Source organism: Poecilia formosa, unplaced genomic scaffold (genome assembly GCF_000485575.1).
Source record: "Poecilia formosa unplaced genomic scaffold, Poecilia_formosa-5.1.2 Scaffold399, whole genome shotgun sequence".
In the NCBI taxonomy this organism is placed as follows: domain Eukaryota; kingdom Metazoa; phylum Chordata; class Actinopteri; order Cyprinodontiformes; family Poeciliidae; genus Poecilia; species Poecilia formosa.
The window spans coordinates 457,464-475,497 of record NW_006800338.1 but is presented as its reverse complement, the minus strand read 5'-3'; the positions used below and the strand labels follow the sequence as shown (position 1 = coordinate 475,497).

Here is an 18,034-nt window from a genome sequence, read left to right as displayed (position 1 = left end):
AATAATTGCCCCAAAACTTCCTTTGATTAAACAAAATATTTTTTTTCAGTTTCCTTATTTCTGCCAGACATTTTATTTATTCAATTGTTGTAATTCTCCAACCATGAAGAGTGAAGCTAAAAGGAAGTTTTGTCACTATTATTACTCCATAAATGGAGGGATTTTGCACAGAGTAAAAGATGTTTCTTCTTCTTCCTCGTTCTGCTCATTCCTCCAGTGGCGAACAGGAAGTGGATTCTTCACGTCCAGCCAAGCGAAGGAAGTCGCCACAGCAAAACTGAGATTTTTAAGGAAGACAAAGAGAGGAAAATGTTTCAGGATATTTACCGGGTTGTCTCACTGTTATTATGAGAGCGAATAAATCAGACATCATTTCATTCTTTCTTTTTTCTGTTTAAAGGAAAGACGAAATGAGCCTTTAGGAATCAGCTGATGGATCAGAAACCAAACCAGAACCTTTATTAAAACATGGTTTGTTTTTCTGCAGTCGGGTTGTGCAGCCTCTGCATTTTTAAGACCCTGTAGAAAGTGATGTCACTTCCTCCTTCCCAGAACTTACCTGGTTTGGCTCATCCACCTGGTTTTCATTCACTTCCTGTTCTACTCTGGTTTCTTGGACCAGCATGACCCAAACATGACCCAAGAAACACACCGATAACAGTGTGTGTGTGTGTGTGTGTGTGTGTGTGTGTGTGTGTGTGTGAGCAGAGTCGTATCTTTCTTCATCGCAGCCTCACCCTCTCATTACTCTCAGAAACAGAGGAAACTCTTCCAGGAAGTTTGGCTCCTTGGAGTCACAGGAAGCGTTTTGCTCAGAGACGAACGCCGAGCTTCTAGTTTTACACGCAGAGTCATGACTGTGATGCACGGTGGTGGCAGCATCATGCTGTGTGGAGAGGATAAGGACAAGGGAACAATGGGTTAGATCAAAGCTGATTCATGGGTGGGAAAGGCCTAGTCAAAGTGCAGCCCTAAATCCACTTGAATGGATCAAGGGATGAACAAACGGATGGATGGATGAATGTTTTCCTTCCCTTTAACTTTCTCCTCTCCTGTTGCTCCAACACGCTGCGGCTTCCAGCTGAAAGTGACTAAAAGCTGAAAATAGTTCCGGGGTGTGAATAGTTAGTTCCCAGCGGTCCTAGAGGCGGACCGGAAGTTAACCCGATCAGCGATGCGTGGCGCCCCCAGTCAGCTGCTCCGGAAGGCGTGGCTCTCCGCCCGCTGCCTCCTCCAGCTCCCCGCCGCTCCGCCGCCCCGCGTCCCAGCAGAGCGTCCGGTCTTCGGGTAAACGCTGGCTGACCGCCCGGTCGTCTCCCTCCGGATCTGACGGTGAAACCGGCCGAGGAACCGCGGACAGGTAGGAGCTCCGGGTCGGTCTGGAGTTTGTGGCTCATTAGGAATAAAAAGAAAAAGTTTGATCTGATCTGGTTGGAGGAATAAATCTCTTCACCATCAGCCTGATTTTCTCACGTTGTTCTAAACGCAGTTTTTATTTTCAACAGCCTGAAACTTTCGCTTTCTTCTCTTTTTATTCTAGAAAAAAACGTTTTTAATTAGTTTTTTGTTTTTATGGATGGATATGGGGACCAAAAGATGAATTTTCTTTCTTATTTATATTCTCAGCTGTAAAGAAATGAAAGCAGGTTTAGGTGAAGATGGTTCCGAATCAAGACAGGAAAAATTTCACCTGAAAGGGAGAAAGTTGTTTACACCGTTACGCTTTTCTTTGGCCAGAAGCAAAGTTTAATTTATGACCGCAATAAAAATACGGCAAGTCATAAGTTTAGAAGCAGAGTTTGGAACAAGGCTTCTGTCTTTAGAGAAGAAACACAGGAGGGTGAAAATGCTCAATAACGATTATTTATCTGTTTATTTATTTATCTATTTATTTATTTAGTTAGTTAGTTAGTTAGTTAGTTATATTTTATTTTTTACTAGGCTCCAATTCTTCTTTCATTAAATGTGAGCAGTAATACGGCTGTGTGAACAATTTAGGACTCGAATGCGCAGAAGAAATGAGCTGACGTCACACAGCAGCACAGGGCGCCGCCCTACAGGGGGCGCCAAACTGCAGACGCAATTCTCCTTTCTAGTTGGCATTTTCTGTATTATAAAATCTGTTGCAATGGTTTTAAGGCCATTTTAGCAAAAACACAAACATTTCAAGATTAATCTGAGAAATTAGGAAAAACTTGTTGATCTGTTTGGATGTTTTGGTTCTCTCCATTAGGGCTGCATGATGGTACTAATTCATTTTAGTGGTGATTAGAAATATGGAGTAAATTTCTGCCAAAAAACAGATNTTCTCTCCATCAGGGCTGCATGATGGTACTAATTAATTTTAGTGGTGATTAGAAATATGGAGTAAATTTCTGCCAAAAAACAGATGTTTTCCAGAAAAAAACTGTGAAATTTATGAGCTACAAAAGTTGAAAATTTGCAGGAAAAACCAAAAAAAAAAAAAAAATGAACGTTTTCTGTCCAACTTCGTCGTTTTCTCCTCACATGGTTGTGGAGGAGTTTTGGCCCACTCTTTTTTTTCCACACTACTTCAGTTCAAAAAGATTAATGTCTGGACTTTGACTAGGCCATCACAGATTTCTTTTCTGTGGTTCTGTTAACCAGTTTAGGGCCAAGCAGCTTTCGGACAAACTGAACAGTGTGGCTGGAAAGTCGGTTCTTATCACTGAACAGGAGAACCTGGTTTACATACTGTAGATTCTTTTCCTTTGGTATTTTGTTTGCATTTCCTTTTGCTTCCTGTAAAGCATTTTGAAATGTTGCTGAAAATGTGCCATATAAATAAAATGTTACTTTCACACTCCACCACTTTGCTTGATATTTTGCTCCATGTTAGGATTCACTGCGTTGATGAAAACAGATAAATTCTCATGCTTTGAATTTATTTAAACAATAATTCCTTTATTGGGTTTTTATTTCTGGTTCTTTCTGGGAAAACGAGTCGGGACGTTTGAATCTTAAGTTTTGTTGTGAATGAATGAACCCGTCGGCGTTTCTTCCTCCGACCCGCCGGGTCTCTGTTGGTTCTGGAGGACGAATCGTGTGAAAACCCGTCTGATACCTGAACATTTCCTCTCTTATGTTTATAACGCAGCAGAATTATGGGACAATATTTGAGTCTGATTGTTTACATTCGGGTTGAAGTGCAGAAGTTGGTTCTGTTAGCAGAAACTTTAAAAAGTTCTGATTGTAGTTCAGTTTGCTGAACAGAACCGGTTTCATCTGAAGAACCTTCTGGGCTCAGGTGAGACAAACCTGATGATGTTCATCAGCTGAAGCATCTGGAGGCCTGAAGAGTTTAGATAGTTTTTAATTTAACTTTAATTAGTTTGATTTCATGTCTTTAATCAGGTTTTCTGATTAAATGATGGTTCTGAGTAAATCCAGTTGTTTCACTTTATTTGATTTATTTTAATCATCATTTTTATGAATATTTTAATTTTGGTTTGTAACTGAGGAGTAAGAGTGAAATCATTTGTCTTTCTATCAGTTTCATTTTTATTCATGTAAATAATATTAACTACTCTGATTCCTAAAAACAAAACAGTAAAAAGGTAATTATTGCTTATTTTAATATATTAGTTATTATTAATGTGGTATTATTATTCATTAAAAACTAAAGTGATTATATATATATATATATATAGACATTGTCATTGATAAAATTTGTATTAAAAATAATACTATTAATGTAATATATTATTAATTAATAAAAACAATAAATTAATAATTAATTCTTTGTAGTTTATTAAGTTGATGATTTATGTAATTTTTTAAATTGATAATATTATTTATTTCTTTGCTGGATGTTATTGATAATAATTAGACCAGAAATATTTTCCATATTTATTTTTAATTACTTTTAAGTCTGTATTGTAGTTGATTTATTTCTGGACGGGTTCAGTTACTTAACCTTTAAAGTGTAAAAAATCAATTTGTATTGATTGATTGGTTTGGTTGGTTGATGAAGTTTTTGAACTGAACAGATATTCTGAGGAAGTGAGAATCTCCTTTAAAGTTGGTTGTGAGTTTTCAGGTGTGGTTCTGTTGAGCGTTTCTGAGCAGTCAGCGTCTTTTTCCTGGTTTCTCGTCTTCAGTTTGATTTTAACTTCAGTCTGAAGCAGAAAGTCTTTTCCAGCCCAGTGATGTTTTATAAACCTTTAAACCTGAAACATGTTTCCACTCCATCGTTTGGACTTTTCTCGGTTGTTTGGTGGAGTTCTGGTTCTGTCCTACTCAAATCCTGACCTCTGAGCTCTGCATGTATGCGTAACCAAACAAAGTGAATCTGTTTGTTTTCTTTACTTTCAGGATTCTCAGGAGGAAATTAAAGTGTAAAATGTCTGAAAAATGTAATTTAAAGGTTTCTCTGATGCTTCAGTCGAGGCTCATTAATATTCCTACCAGAGTTTAGATGAGGTCGAAACATCTGGGTTTTTTCTTCTGTCACAGGAAGCCCTAATGGTTGTTTAGTTATGGGAAAAACTAAGTACACCCTTTCAACATGATAAAAATGATCCAGACTTTAGAGCCATTTTTATCTTAATGAAAAAAGATTAAGTGAAAAAGCTGCATGTCAAATTAAGGTCTTAAAATGTCTTAAATTCATTTTAAAATGCAAGTTAGCTTTAAATATGCTAATCACAGGTTTGCATGAAATAAATGCTGGAAAATATCTAAACAGATAGGTGTCCATGCATCCTTAAAAAGTCTTAAATTCCTTAAATCAAGGCCTTAAAATGTCTTAAATTAAGTTAGAGTGTAAGTTAGCCTTAAGTACGTTAATCACATCTTAAATTTTGTTGTTGCTGGATTATTTAATGGTTTTAGGTTTGGTTATGATGATCAGTTCTTGAATCAAGAGACAAACGAGAAGCAAGAAATAAACAAATTTGTTGTTAAAACAAGAAACCAATGACAACCTTTCTTATCTTAATGAAATAAAACTTATCTCTTTATAATGAGAACTTTTCTCATTTTGCATCTCGTTTTAAGATTTTTAAGTCTTGTTATAAGTTTCCTGTTGTAACAAAATGCTACTCCTGAATTCATTTATTTCACTATGAAATGCATAAATGTATATATATGCCTTCTGTTGGTTAATAAAAACCAACAGAAGGAGAAACGTTTTCACTCGCAGCTTCTAATAATATTAACCCTGACATATCACAGCTCGTTAATGCCTGAATTAAATCTATTTTGGAATCAGATCTAATTCACCTAAACGGTTTTAAAATGTGATTTAATGAAAGTTTTCCCTCTGGTTGTGAGTCAGAAAGTGAAATATTCAGGTCAAACCACTTTAAGGATCCTGGAGGCGAAGAAACAAACAGGATGTTCTGTTTCTGCTGACCTGAGGCAAAATGGCCGCCGCACATCCAGTCAGCTGACCGGTCACATGACCTCTAACTCAATAAGCAACGAACCAGACAGAGAGAAAGAAACAGACTGTTTCTCACCATTGTTGGGATTTTAACAGCAGAGTAAATTCTTAAAATGAGCAAAAATCCAGAAATAAACCAGTTTTATAGAAAATGGAGCCATAGATCCGCCGCCCGTCTGTCCAGATCTGTTTATGTAGATAAAACGTCCAGGAGGGAAATACTAGCATGTTTCCACTGGCTGGCACACTTCTGCTAATGCGCTAATAGCAAAGCTAACTTTTCATTTAGCGCTTTTGCTAACTTTGTAAACCTTTAGCGCACTTAGCTTTCCCTAAAATCCCAGATAAATTACAAAGAGCTAATTTTACTTTCACAACTATATTTCTAATAAAAGATCCCTTCCATGTTTTGTTTTTAGAATTTGAAAAATTAGTTTTAGGAGTATTTTTTATTTTTAGATTGAAAAATATCTTCTTTATTTTTCTACGTTTTCTTGAATTTATTTACAATTAATGATTTTTATTCATGCTAATTTTAATTGTTTTTCTTTTTTATCTCTGTTTTGATGCATCATGTTGATATTTTTACTGCTTATTTCTGGATATTTTTGTGGTTTGTAATGTTGTGAAGTATTTTTGTTGCAGAAACTGGGTCGTCATTTCCTGTTTGGTTTTCTGAACCGGCTCAGATGGTTTTGTCCCCATAAAGCAACGTTTTCAGTCTGAGCAGCGACCCGCCCTCCGTCTGTAGCGAGGCTAATGCGTGTTCTGTGTTTGATCGGGTTTCATGTGTCTGGACGTGATGACGGTTCTGGTTCTGAACGGTGTCGTTCATGTCGGACCGGCCTGAATGTGATGAGCCGGTTTGGTTTCCATGTTTCGGCCTGTTGTGTTCAGGGAAACGTGTGAATCTGGACGCTGCTCTGCAGCCATAATGAATGAAACAAACTGATTGGTTGTCTGGTTCTGGTGAAGTCGCTCATCAAACTGTAAAGTTTGTTCATTGTGTTTTTCTTATAACTCTGTATTTTTCTGTGTTTGTCATGCAGAGCCCGTTGAACCGCTTCGCTGCTGAAACTCGCTCTACAAATAAAACTTCCTCTCCTTTGGTTTGTTTTCCTCCAAGCTGACTTCCTGTTTGGTTGGTAAATAATGACTGTTGAGTTGGACTGGACTAATCTGTGGAATATCTCAGATCATCTTTATTCCCTCCTGCTGGATCATTTTCAGGTTTTTGTGTCTTGTGAGGTTCAGTTGGTGAGGATGTCGGCCTCAGAGCGTCGAGGCGCCGCGCAGCAGTGAATTATTCACCCTGAATGTTCCAGACTCTGATGTTTCTGCTGTTTCCTCTGGAGACGCTTCAGGACAACCTGCTGCAAACCGTCTGGGCGTCCTGAGTAACTGAATAGTTAAAGGCCAGCGCTCATCAGTTATCGATCTGCGGCTTCGAAGGACAGATTGTTAGCGACAGCAGGAGATGGAAAACAAATTAGTCCTGTGATCAGGTTAGGTTGGACCGGAGGACCCATCAGTCAGACCTAAAGGTCCGGCTGACCTTTCAGAAAATATCCACTGTTGGAGAACGGATGTTAAACTACAGTTAGAGAGGAAAGTCAGGCTGCCATCTTTAATCCAAAACGCTCCTCACGCTGTCTGGTTCACGTCTCTGTGGCAAAAAGAGACAAAGATCCTGAAGAAACGCTAGTGGAAACCAGAGGTCGGCATCGCTAACGAGAGACTTAGCTGTTCTAATGTCTGAAGAGCTAATCATAAACTTTAGTTCTGCTAAAGCTAAAAGGCTATAACACAGTATTTAGCAGAAGCTAATGCTAATTGGCTAATCATAAACTTTAGTTCTGCTAAAGCTAAAGTGCTATAACAACACAGTATTCAGCAGAAGCTAACGCTAAGTGGCTAATCATAAACTTCAGTTCTGCTAAAGCTAAAAGGCTATAACAACACAGTATTTAGCAGAAGCTAATGCTAAGTGGCTAATCATAAACTTCAGTTCTGCTAATACTTTTGAAGTTTTGGTTTTTGACTGTTTAGATTTTTTTAAGTAGTCATCTGTTTATATTCATGCTCTTATTTTGAAGTCTGCTTACACAGCAGTCCTGTTTCCTGTCCTTAATGTTCTTTTATTTTTTAAAGAAACTTTATTGAACTAGTGCCAACAACAGACATTCAGCAGAAACGTTCAACACCAACATGTTTTTATTTCCCTCTGGAAGCAGGAGGGTGTACTTACTTTTCCTGCTCTGTTTTTGTTTAGGGAATAATGTCATTATGAAACCTGTTGCATATTATTTGAGTGAAGATATGAATAATTTTAGAAGCTGGTCCTGCTGTTGAAATGCATTAATTTAAAAGAATAAATCAGATTTTTCTTTTAGATTTTCTGCAGGTCCTGATTGAAACGCTGCAGGTTAAATGTCAGGAGGCTAAATTTGTCTCAGAGTGGCGGCTGGATGGCGTCACCGTCTGAACTGCAGGCAGAACGTCGCTGCCCCGTAATAAAGCCCCATATTTAACACGCTGCAGTCAGCTGGTGGACCAGAGTCCCATGATCTGAACCAGAACTCCCTGCATGAAGGATTCGTTCATCTCTGCAAATAAAACCTGATGGAAAACTTGATTCTCATCTCAATAAGAAGCAAAAGTTACTGAAAAAGGTTCAGATTGTCTTTTTGAGTGAAGGATCTCGTTTCTCCTTTCCTCCTGGACTCGGTCGGTGTTTTCCCACCAGCTCCTGTTCTGGTCCGGTCGGCCCAGCAGGACAGCAGCTGCTGATGGGTTGTGGTGCTGCAGGACGGTTTTCATTCATTCACTTCATCCTGGATGGATGGATGGATGGATGGATGGATGGATGGATGGATGGATGGATGGATGGATGGATGGATGGATGAGAGGCAGGCCATCGATTCTGACTCTCATGTGACAAAGTGTTGAATTCTCAGAGACAAAAACTGTTTGATTTTCTACTAGAACCAGAAACGGAGGATTAATGTCGTCACTCCAGTGAATAGATGAGAAGCTGAGCGTTTTGTTTTCACTCTGATGTTTAATTTCTCCTTCCACAAACAACATCCTTCATTTTCCATGTATCTGATGTGATTTCACTTTCAGTGTGATGAGATTTCTTTTACTCTGCAGAGAAAATTTCACATTTTGCAGAAACTCGTATATAATTTCTCCTCCCACAGAGTTAAAGTTTCCTTTTTGTTTTCACTCTTGTGATTTTTCCCATGACAGGAAGTTTTTCAGCTCAGTTCATTCAGAGTTGATCCAGTTTCTCCGTCTTCAGTTAAACTTTCCTCGTCGTTTTCTCCTGTGATTCCTCCATCCTAAATAAAATCCCTCTGTATCGTCTGCCCTCTCTCTCTCTCTCTCTCTCTCTCTCTCTCTCTCCCTCTCTCCCTCTCTCCCTCTCTCTCTCTTCCCTCTCAGGCTCTTTCCGGTCTCCACTATGACGGATGGGGATTACGACTACCTGATCAAGCTGCTGGCTCTGGGCGACTCCGGCGTGGGGAAGACCACCTTCCTCTACCGCTACACCGACAACAAGTTCAACCCCAAGTTCATCACCACGGTGGGCATCGACTTCAGGGAAAAGAGAGTGGTGAGGCTCCGGCTCTTCCTCCGCTTTGCTCTCCGCCGAGGACGGGTTACCATGGCGACCGAGGCCGGCTGAGTCACAGCCGCCATGTTTCCATCCCCACATGGAAACCGACCTGGATAAATTACCTCCAGAAGCAAAAGTTCACCAAGTATTTACAATCAATCGATCGATTCGCTTTGATTCTCATCAATAAGTTACAGCCATGATTGCAGTTAAACCTTCATGATGGACAGATTAGAGCAGAGGCCCAAGGTGGGTCCTGGAGGCCCAAGGTGGGTCCTGGAGTCCCAAAGTGGGTCCTGGAGGCCCAAGGTGGGTCCTGGAGGCCCAAAGTGGGTCCTGGAGTCCCAAACTGGGTCCTGGAGGCCCAAGGTGGGTCCCTGAGGCGTCCTGCAGGTTTTATTCTCTCCCTGCTGGGAGAAACAACATCCTCAGCAGGTCAGTGTTCTGGTTCGGTCTGTAATGACCCATCATTTGATCCAGGTCTGTAAAACCAGGGAGGGAATAAAACATGCAGGACGTCGGGCCTCCAGGACCCACCTTGGGCCTCCAGGACCCACCTTGGGCCTCCAGGACCCACCTTGGGCCTCCAGGACCCACCTTGGGCCTCCAGGACCGAGTTTGGACTCCACTGGTTTAGAACAAGATCAAGATTTTACTCTTTAAGATGAGGAAGAGAAAAAATAATCAACTTTCCAGAAAGTAAACTGGTTATGTTTGTTTTTTATTGTTTTTTCGTTCTTATTTTTCTCCTCAGATGATTCGATTTAATCCTGACTGAAAGTTTTCCTCTTCAGGTTTACACGACTTCAAACCCGAATGGAACGACGACGGGAAAAACCTTCAAGGTTCACCTGCAGCTCTGGGACACGGCGGGACAGGAGAGGTGAGGAGGGATGGAGGGAGGGGGGGAGGGAGAGAAGATGGAGGGAGGGATGGAGGGGTGGAGGGAGGGATGGAGGAGAGGAAGAGAGGGATGGATGGATGGATGGATGGATGGATCACCAAAAGCTGTAAATAAATCTGGTTTTCCACCACTAGGGGGCAGATTTCTCATTAATATGATCCAAATTAAATGAACTGACTGAAATCGGATCAGAATCTGATTTTATCTTCAGCTCTCTGTATGTCTGGAACTTTCTGATTAATTGATTATCCTGACAATCAATTTGTCTGATGATTGTTACACTGATTGGTTTTAAAAATAGCCTTTCTGAAGCTCTGAAGAGAATCAGCCTTTTATACAACATTAGATATAATATGTTGTGTTGGTTTAAATGACCTTTGACCCTCCCGGTTGTCGCGCTGCTCCCTGCTCTCCTCCACAGCTGCGGTTCTGTTGGACTGAGGGATGACTAATGCAGCAGTGAGTCAACAGGATCAGCCGGTTCTGGTCCGAACCAGACAAACGTTGGCCTGGAAGATTCAACACGTTTAATACGCAAAAATAAAGATTCAGAGAACCGAACTCAAACAGTTTAACCAGAAAAAGATTTAGTACAGAAGAACGTCTGAAGAACCGCAACATTTCAGTAAAAGGAATTTATTCCACCTCTAAATCTGCAGCAACTCTTAAAATACATATTTTGCATTTTTATTGAGTTTCTAAAAACACAATCTGTAAAAATATTGATCCTCTGTTTTCACCCTGTTCTAGAAACAACCAATCAGAGCCAGGAGGCGGGTCTTAGCGCTGTCGATCACTAACCCACCTTTCTCTCTGCTACGTGCAGCTAGCGTAGCATGCTGTGGATGCTAAGGCTAGTTAGCATAGCCACCGATGACAGCGGATTAATGTTTTTTTTTTTTTATAATGGTAAGTTGTTTCTCCACCAGTTGCACATTTAGCAGCTAGTACACTAGGGTGATTGACAGCGCTAAGCTCTGCCTCTTGGTTCTGATTGGTTGTTTTTGGTGGATTTTCCAGACGGCAGCAGCAGCTCAGGGAGAAAAAAGTTTTATCTGTCTCATAACAAACTGTCACAACATGGTGACAGTTTTAACTAATATGTTATAAATCTATATATATTTTTATAAAAGTTTTGTGCTGCAGCTTTAATAAGCCATCTAGCATCATGTCTGCCCGTCCTGACTTTGTGCTGCAGGTTCCGCAGCCTGACCACGGCGTTCTTCAGAGACGCCATGGGCTTCCTGCTGATGTTCGACCTGACCAGCCAGCAGAGCTTCCTCAATGTTCGCAACTGGATGAGTACGAAATATTCATCTGTTTGAAGGATCTGACCCAGCAGAGCTGAAAACACACCAGAGGTTTAATATTTCAGTTCAGGAATATCCTGAAAATATTTTTATAAATCTATTTTAAGACAGTTTTACTCAGTTTGTGTTCTAGTTAATGTATTTATTCAGGTGGAAGGAAACAGAAGCACTAAAGTAAAATCTGCTGCATCATCGATGCACAAAGCAGCGTAAACACAGATCCTTCCTCCAGAACCATCACTGCTCACATAAACTCCATAAATATTCACATCCTTGCTGGTATTTACAGTTTAATTTTCACTTATTGTACACATGAACATTTTCTACATCCTTTATATCAGGGGTCACCAACTCCAGTCCTCCAGGTCCTCCATCCTGTAACTTTTAGATCTGCTCAAACACACCTGGATCAAATAAACTTCTCGTTTCCAGCCTATTGCAGAGAGGAATGAATGCTGGTGAGGGAATTCAGACATTTTGGAGCAGAGGTGAATCTAGAAGTTGGTGACCCCTGCTTTATATAATTCAGTCTCACATTTCTTTGGGTCAGTTTGTGATATTTCATGTTGTGATTTTGTTGTTATTTTACTTCTTTAAATTTATCAAACTTTTATCTTTGTATGAATCTAAATTCCTCCATTGCTTGTAGTTCTGGGCGACGTGGCTTAAAAATAAAATCTCCAATTTTTTCAAACCAAATTAAATTTATAAATTTTTTTTTTTACAGAAAATATTTTTGAAAAAGTTCAGTTAGTTGACTGTAAGGACTTTTGTTTAATTCTGTGAAAACAGCTGTAATATTAGCAGAAAAATAATTTTACTAAAGGAAAAAATTACAAAAAGTCGTTTAATGATAAAAAAAAACCTTTTGATTTATCAGGAAGTGATAAAGTATAACGTCAGAAAACGCTCAACATTCCTAATTTTAACTTTTTGTTATTTTTCACAGATATAAAATCATTACATTGTTCAGGTAACATTATAACTTTATTCTGGATTTATTTCGACTTATTTCTGTGAATAAAAATAGGAACATCTTTGCCTGGTTTTGTATTTTGAGAATAATTCAAAATCTAAACAAACAGGAGCTGTAAAAAAACATCTGTAAACCAAGATGGCCGCCGTTGGCTCTGCAGAATCAAAACCCAAAAAGCAAATTGGTGAAAAAAATCCTCATTTTTTTTTTTTCAAAACTTAAAAAATTCGATTGATGAATCTGATTTGTCGCCAGTCGCTCGACACTTTGCTGCTGCTACATCTGAATAAACGTCACGTTTCTCTGTCCTCTGCTGCGCCGCCTGGTTGCCGTGGCAACCGAACCGCAGGCCAGCTGCAGGCCAACGCCTACTGCGAGAACCCGGACATCGTTCTGGTCGGGAACAAGGCGGACCTGGCCGACCAGCGGGAAGTTCAGGAGAAACAGGCCAAGGAGCTGGCCGACAAATACGGGCAAGTGGAGATTTACCACAAATAAAAGCATTTCACTGAGTTTTTACCATAAATAAAAACATTTCACTGCGTTTTTACCACAAATAAAAACATTTCACTGCGTTTTTACCATAAATAAAAACATTTCACTGAGTTTTTACCACAAATAATTAGAAATAAAAACCTCTGGCTGTTCTTACTGCTTTCTGCCTTACATTCACTGACATTATCTCAAGTTTTCTTAAAGTCATCAGTTTTTTATCAGTTTTTTTCAAGTTATTCAATAAATAACCATCAACTCTGCTGGCTGATAAATGGTTCCAGGATTTATTGCAGTTAATGATAATATTGTTGTAATTTTAACCAGAGGTGAGCAAAGTACTCAAATTACTCGAGTTAAAAGTATTTGGTAAAAAGTAACTGATCAGATTATCAGTCATTTAATATTTAAAAATTACATAAACAAATGTACCAAGATGTAAAGTTAAGTGGAAATTTTGGTATTTTAAGGACCAAAATGACAATAATTCATATAACAGAAAATAACAAAATCAGGTAAAATAAAATGTTTTAAATTTATGTCTTTCAATAGAAAACTGATTAAACTTCAACAGAAACTGCAGGTTTGTGTCTGGTGAAGTTTGTTTTTCTTTAATAATCAGAATATAAATTAATCTAATTTTTACTGTGTTATTGATTAAATCAGTGTTTTCAACGTGTTGGCCACCAGGGGGCGGCAGAGGGGCTCAGAAAGTTGGATGGAAAACAAAAAAGAAAAAAAATTAATTCAATAAATGTTTAAATCATGCACTTTAATTTGTTTTTTATGAAAGAAATATATTTTGAAATTATTACAATAAAATACAAGTTAAAGTACTAAATCTGTAAAGTTCCTTTAATATTATTAGCTGTTTGTGGGGCCATGGATCAGAAAAGTTTGTGAACCCCAACATTGATAGATTGATTATGAAGAATTTCCTCTCACTGGTGTTTTTGGTCCTTTCAGGATCCCGTACTTTGAGACGAGCGCAGCCACCGGGGCGGAGGTGGACAAGGCGGTGATCACGCTGCTGGACCTGGTGATGAAGAGGATGGAGCAGTGCGTGGACAAACCGCCGGCCGACCCCGCCAACGGGAACGGCGCCGCCAAGCTGGGCGAGGGAACGGCCGACCCGAAAAGATGCGCATGTTAGACCCGGAGACGCTGCTCCGTCCCTGTCCTCCGTCCTCCTCACGTCCCTCCGCCTCTTACTTCCCTCCCTCTCTGTCCTCAGCATGTTCCTTTCATCTTTCAGTCATTCCTGTTTGCAGCTCTGACAACAAACACACTGCAGCTCCCTCTAGTGGACACCCGAGGCATCGCAGGCTCCGCCTGTCAGCCTTGAGGAGCAAATTGAACCAGAAGGGGGCGCCGTCATCGCTGTCAGACGCATAATGTGCCTCGCTGAAAACCTGCAGCCTGGGAATTAAACTCTGCAGGCTCCTGCTTCACCGTTTATCAGAACCAGAAATCCAACCTCAGTTCATGGCTTCACCGCAGGAAAAGGTCGAACTTTGGGTCAAATCTGGGCTGAAACGAGTTTAATGCCAGGCTGTGAGAATGAAGCTTCTTATCCTGGACCACACTGAGGATTAGTGGGACCAATGTGTTTTAATTATGCTCCTTTGTTTCTCTCCGCTCTGCCGGACCGGTACCAACCACACATTACAGAAGCTTTGTTTTAGACGTTTACTGAACATGTGCCAAATGTGTTTTATATTAACGGGCTTTACTGGGAGTCTGACACAAACATGGAGAGGCTCCAGCAGCGTTTCTCAACATAAAACTGTTTGTGATGTCTTTTTGTGACCAGTTTGATTTATTTTTTTATTAATCAAAGCTTTTTTAGCTAATTTATGGGAGTATTTCAGCTTCAGCCAAAACAAAGTGCCCAGAAAAAACATAATATTCAGTTTAATTTAAAAATAAATGAAAATAGAAACACAGCTTGACCTGAAATTGTAGTAAAAAATGATACAAGGTCAGCTAACCATCACTAAATGTTGAATTGCAAGTAGAAAGTGGTCCAGATTAGCTTAGCAGTTAGCTTATGTAGCTGCTAGCATGATGCTAATGTAACAACTGAAGCTTCAGATTTTAAGACAGTTTGTCATATTTCTTGCTTTACTTCTTGCTCTGTGAATATTTTTTCATTCTCGCTAACTTCACTAACATGATAAAAAATCAAGCTAACCTAGCTTAGCCTACAATGTTTGCTGGTGAAAACAGAAAAGAAATTACAGTGGCTCTCAAAACTGTGTTCACAGTAATCATGTTTCTACAGTTAGGAATGATATTTTTCAGCAGTTCATCAAAACAAAAAACTAATTTTTCACAGCTTGTCCACACTTTTAAGATCCACTGCAACTAAACCATCTTTTTGTTTTGATATGTTGTAATAAATATTTTGTTGTGTTATTATTATGGACATCCACAATAAATGGTCGTCCAAAATTAAACCTCAGTTAACATTTATTTACTTTTTTAAACAGCGGATACAAAAGACTCATTAGCTAATGTAGCATTGATGCTAGCCAGTTAGCTTTCATAACTGCTAGCAGGATGCTAATGTATCACCAGTAGCTCATTGTCATTTTAACTGAAAAATAAACTTCAGGCTTTGCTTTATTTTCATTTGGTTTACTTCTGACCAGAAGGCACTAGCATGCTAAAGATAGGCTGACTTAGCATAGCCACCTAGCATATTTTAGCATGACATAAAAATGACTAGTATTGGCATTGTTTTGTCATCTGTACACTTTAAAGCTGCAGTTCATTTCCAGCATAAAGGAACCTGAAGTTTAAAGCGAATGAAGCTGTTAGCATCATTATACCTAATGTAGCTTCAGTGCTACACAGTTAGCTTCAAGGATATTTTAATGTAACATCAGTTCAAGGTTTTGCATATTTTTAAAGCAATTTGATGTATATTTTATTTTTTTTATCTGCCTCACCAACTTATCTTATTCATAGTCATGCTAGCTTAGCAGAGCCAGCTTTTTTTTACGCAAACATCAGAGCTTGGAGTAAATTATTTAAACCTACATTGTTTGACTCTTCATATGGTGTAAAAATTTGAATGTTTTAACTGTGGATGTCCATCACAAAGTAATAAATGCTCAGTTAGGCTGCCATTCGTTTTTCTCTCTGCCATTTTTGTGTTTTTTCATGCCCGACTTTCTCCAGTACAAACTGTCCTGTAGACACCGGGCTGTTTGGTTAGGACAGATTTTTGTGACAGTTATTTCCTAAATTCATAAAAATACTTCCAAAAATAAGTTCATAGTTTAGTTAAATGGCTTTGCTGACAGCTATAAAATGTCGATGCGTTTTTAGCTAATGGTTGAATGAATTTCCAGAGGGACAAGTGACCCGGATACATTTAATTAACAACACTAACAAAGTATTTATTTACTAATGTAGCATTGTTGCTAAGCCAGTAGCCTTCATATCTGCTAGCACGATGCTAACAGGAGTGACTCAAAGTTTTCCCATTTTTCTGTCTCGGTGGAAGAAATCAGTTTTGGTGCCTAATTTGCCTCATTTGCATCAGAAAAGTTTTCATAACTTCACTATTTCTGCCATTTATGTGTTATAAATGTTCCCTGTGGATGATTCATTTGCTCCATGTTGATTTTCACCCAACAACCATGAAACTTTTTTTTTTGTTTAAATAAACTGACATTTCCTTCTTATAAACTCAAATCATTATTTTACCGCCACTGTGCTTCATTGTTGGCTTCATTACTTCACTTACTAAAAATTATTAGTTTGTTTTATTGTTTTTGGGAACAGTTAGTTTTATTTAGCTGTGACTGGAAGTTTGCTAAAAAAAACATAAACTTGTTGCTGCAGCAGTAATCTATGGAATACCTCACATGCCAAGAATGGCTCAAATGATCTGTGTTGGAGAAATGAACAATAATCTGCATATTAATAATAAAAATACTGAATAATGTCAGTAATTCAGAAAAACACCAAATGAGCTCCAGACTAAACCAACTCTTAGCATCTTTTAATGTTTCAGAAAGGCGGAAAAGACGTGGAGCTTTAATTCCTTTTAAACCTCCATAAATGATTACATATATGTTGCATGACCAGTTGTGGAACCACTGCCTCGTAATCATGATAATCTTTGATACGGTTAGTTTTCTGCACCGCTGGTCTTTGTTTATATTTTTAAAGCTACATTTAGCTTATTGCTCTATATTTGATTTTGTTTGTTTTCAACATGTCGTCTTGAAACCAGAACATTATGTTGCGTTCATGTTGTGCCTGTTGAACCTTCCTGTCTGTGAGGTTTTGTCGGCTGTGAATGTCTGAATAACAGACCAGAAAGTCCTGAAGTTGGTTTTATTTTTGGAAACGCGTCTCTTCCTCTGCTGCCTGCAGTTTGAACTCGGTTGTTGCGTATCGATGCCTGTATGCTGAGCATGTTTGACACAATGAGAACGACATGAGATGCTTTGTGTTTCTGGTGCCAGAGCTGAAATAAATCGGTTGGTTTTATCCTCACAACTGTTTGTTTGGTTTTTTATTTTGTTTTTTTACAGAGATTAGTTTTAAACTAAATAGTGAAAACAGTTTTTGTGCTTCGTTTTATGAAGGAGGTAAAGTTGGACTGAAGTCTGTCAGAATCCTCTGAGACCCACAAAGGGGAGATTTTACCTCTCATGTTCTGAAGTAAAATGGATGAAGGTCCAAAGCACAGAAACACTGAACACACCAGTCTCTTACTGCAGAGAACACACAGGCCTGGTTCTGGTCCAGATTCTGGTCAACTGATGGTAACACAGCTGGATCAACTGAAGGCTGTTCCCTGATGACTTCTGTTCCAGCATCAGACTGATGACTGCAGTCGGGTCGACATCCTGATCTCTGTCCTCATCAGAACATCTCAGGTTCTCATCACACTGTCATCTTACAGCTTCAGGATCCAGAACCCACCGTTCATCCATCACATCGTCTCTGTTTGGTTCTGGTTCTTCCACCGACTCTGAATCTCCTCAGAAAAGTTTCTGTCTTAATGCTTTTCACAGACTCAATGTCCTCAGAACCAGGAAGTTCTGCAGCCAGAACAGCAGAAGAGCTGATGGGTTTGGACCTTCATGATGTTGGAATAATAAAAGTTCTGACTGGATACCAACATGAATCAGCAGCATTTTAATGCTGGTGGAGAAAAGACCCAAACAGGAGACAAAAAAGTGAATCAGTGACAAACAGAGGGATGAACCACGGCTCTTCCTCCTCCTCCTCATCCTCCACTGAGTTCTGATGGGTCGGTTCAGATCGTCTCTGAACATCAGACACCAGAACAGAGGCG

The 18,034-nt window shown here is 39.3% G+C and overlaps 1 protein-coding gene across 3 annotated transcripts in view; it reads left to right on the top strand.

The window, feature by feature from the left end:
- Positions 1 to 17,223, top strand: part of rab27b (RAB27B, member RAS oncogene family) — a 30,724-nt gene extending 13,501 nt beyond the window's left edge. Inside the window, exons 1-6 of one of the 3 annotated variants that reach the window (XM_007576161.2) lie at positions 1,232 to 1,360; positions 8,855 to 9,026; positions 9,824 to 9,912; positions 11,132 to 11,235; positions 12,569 to 12,692; positions 13,678 to 17,223. In XM_007576161.2, coding sequence (XP_007576223.1) covers positions 8,874 to 9,026; positions 9,824 to 9,912; positions 11,132 to 11,235; positions 12,569 to 12,692; positions 13,678 to 13,864 — 657 coding nt within the window. In that variant the 5' untranslated portion in view covers positions 1,232 to 1,360; positions 8,855 to 8,873 and the 3' untranslated portion in view covers positions 13,865 to 17,223. Of the gene's footprint in view, positions 1 to 1,231; positions 1,361 to 8,854; positions 9,027 to 9,823; positions 9,913 to 11,131; positions 11,236 to 12,568; positions 12,693 to 13,677 lie in introns of those variants that run through there. The other 2 variants (XM_016663014.1, XM_016663013.1) reach the window with 2 other exon arrangements.
- The last annotated feature ends 811 nt before the right edge of the window (positions 17,224 to 18,034 follow it).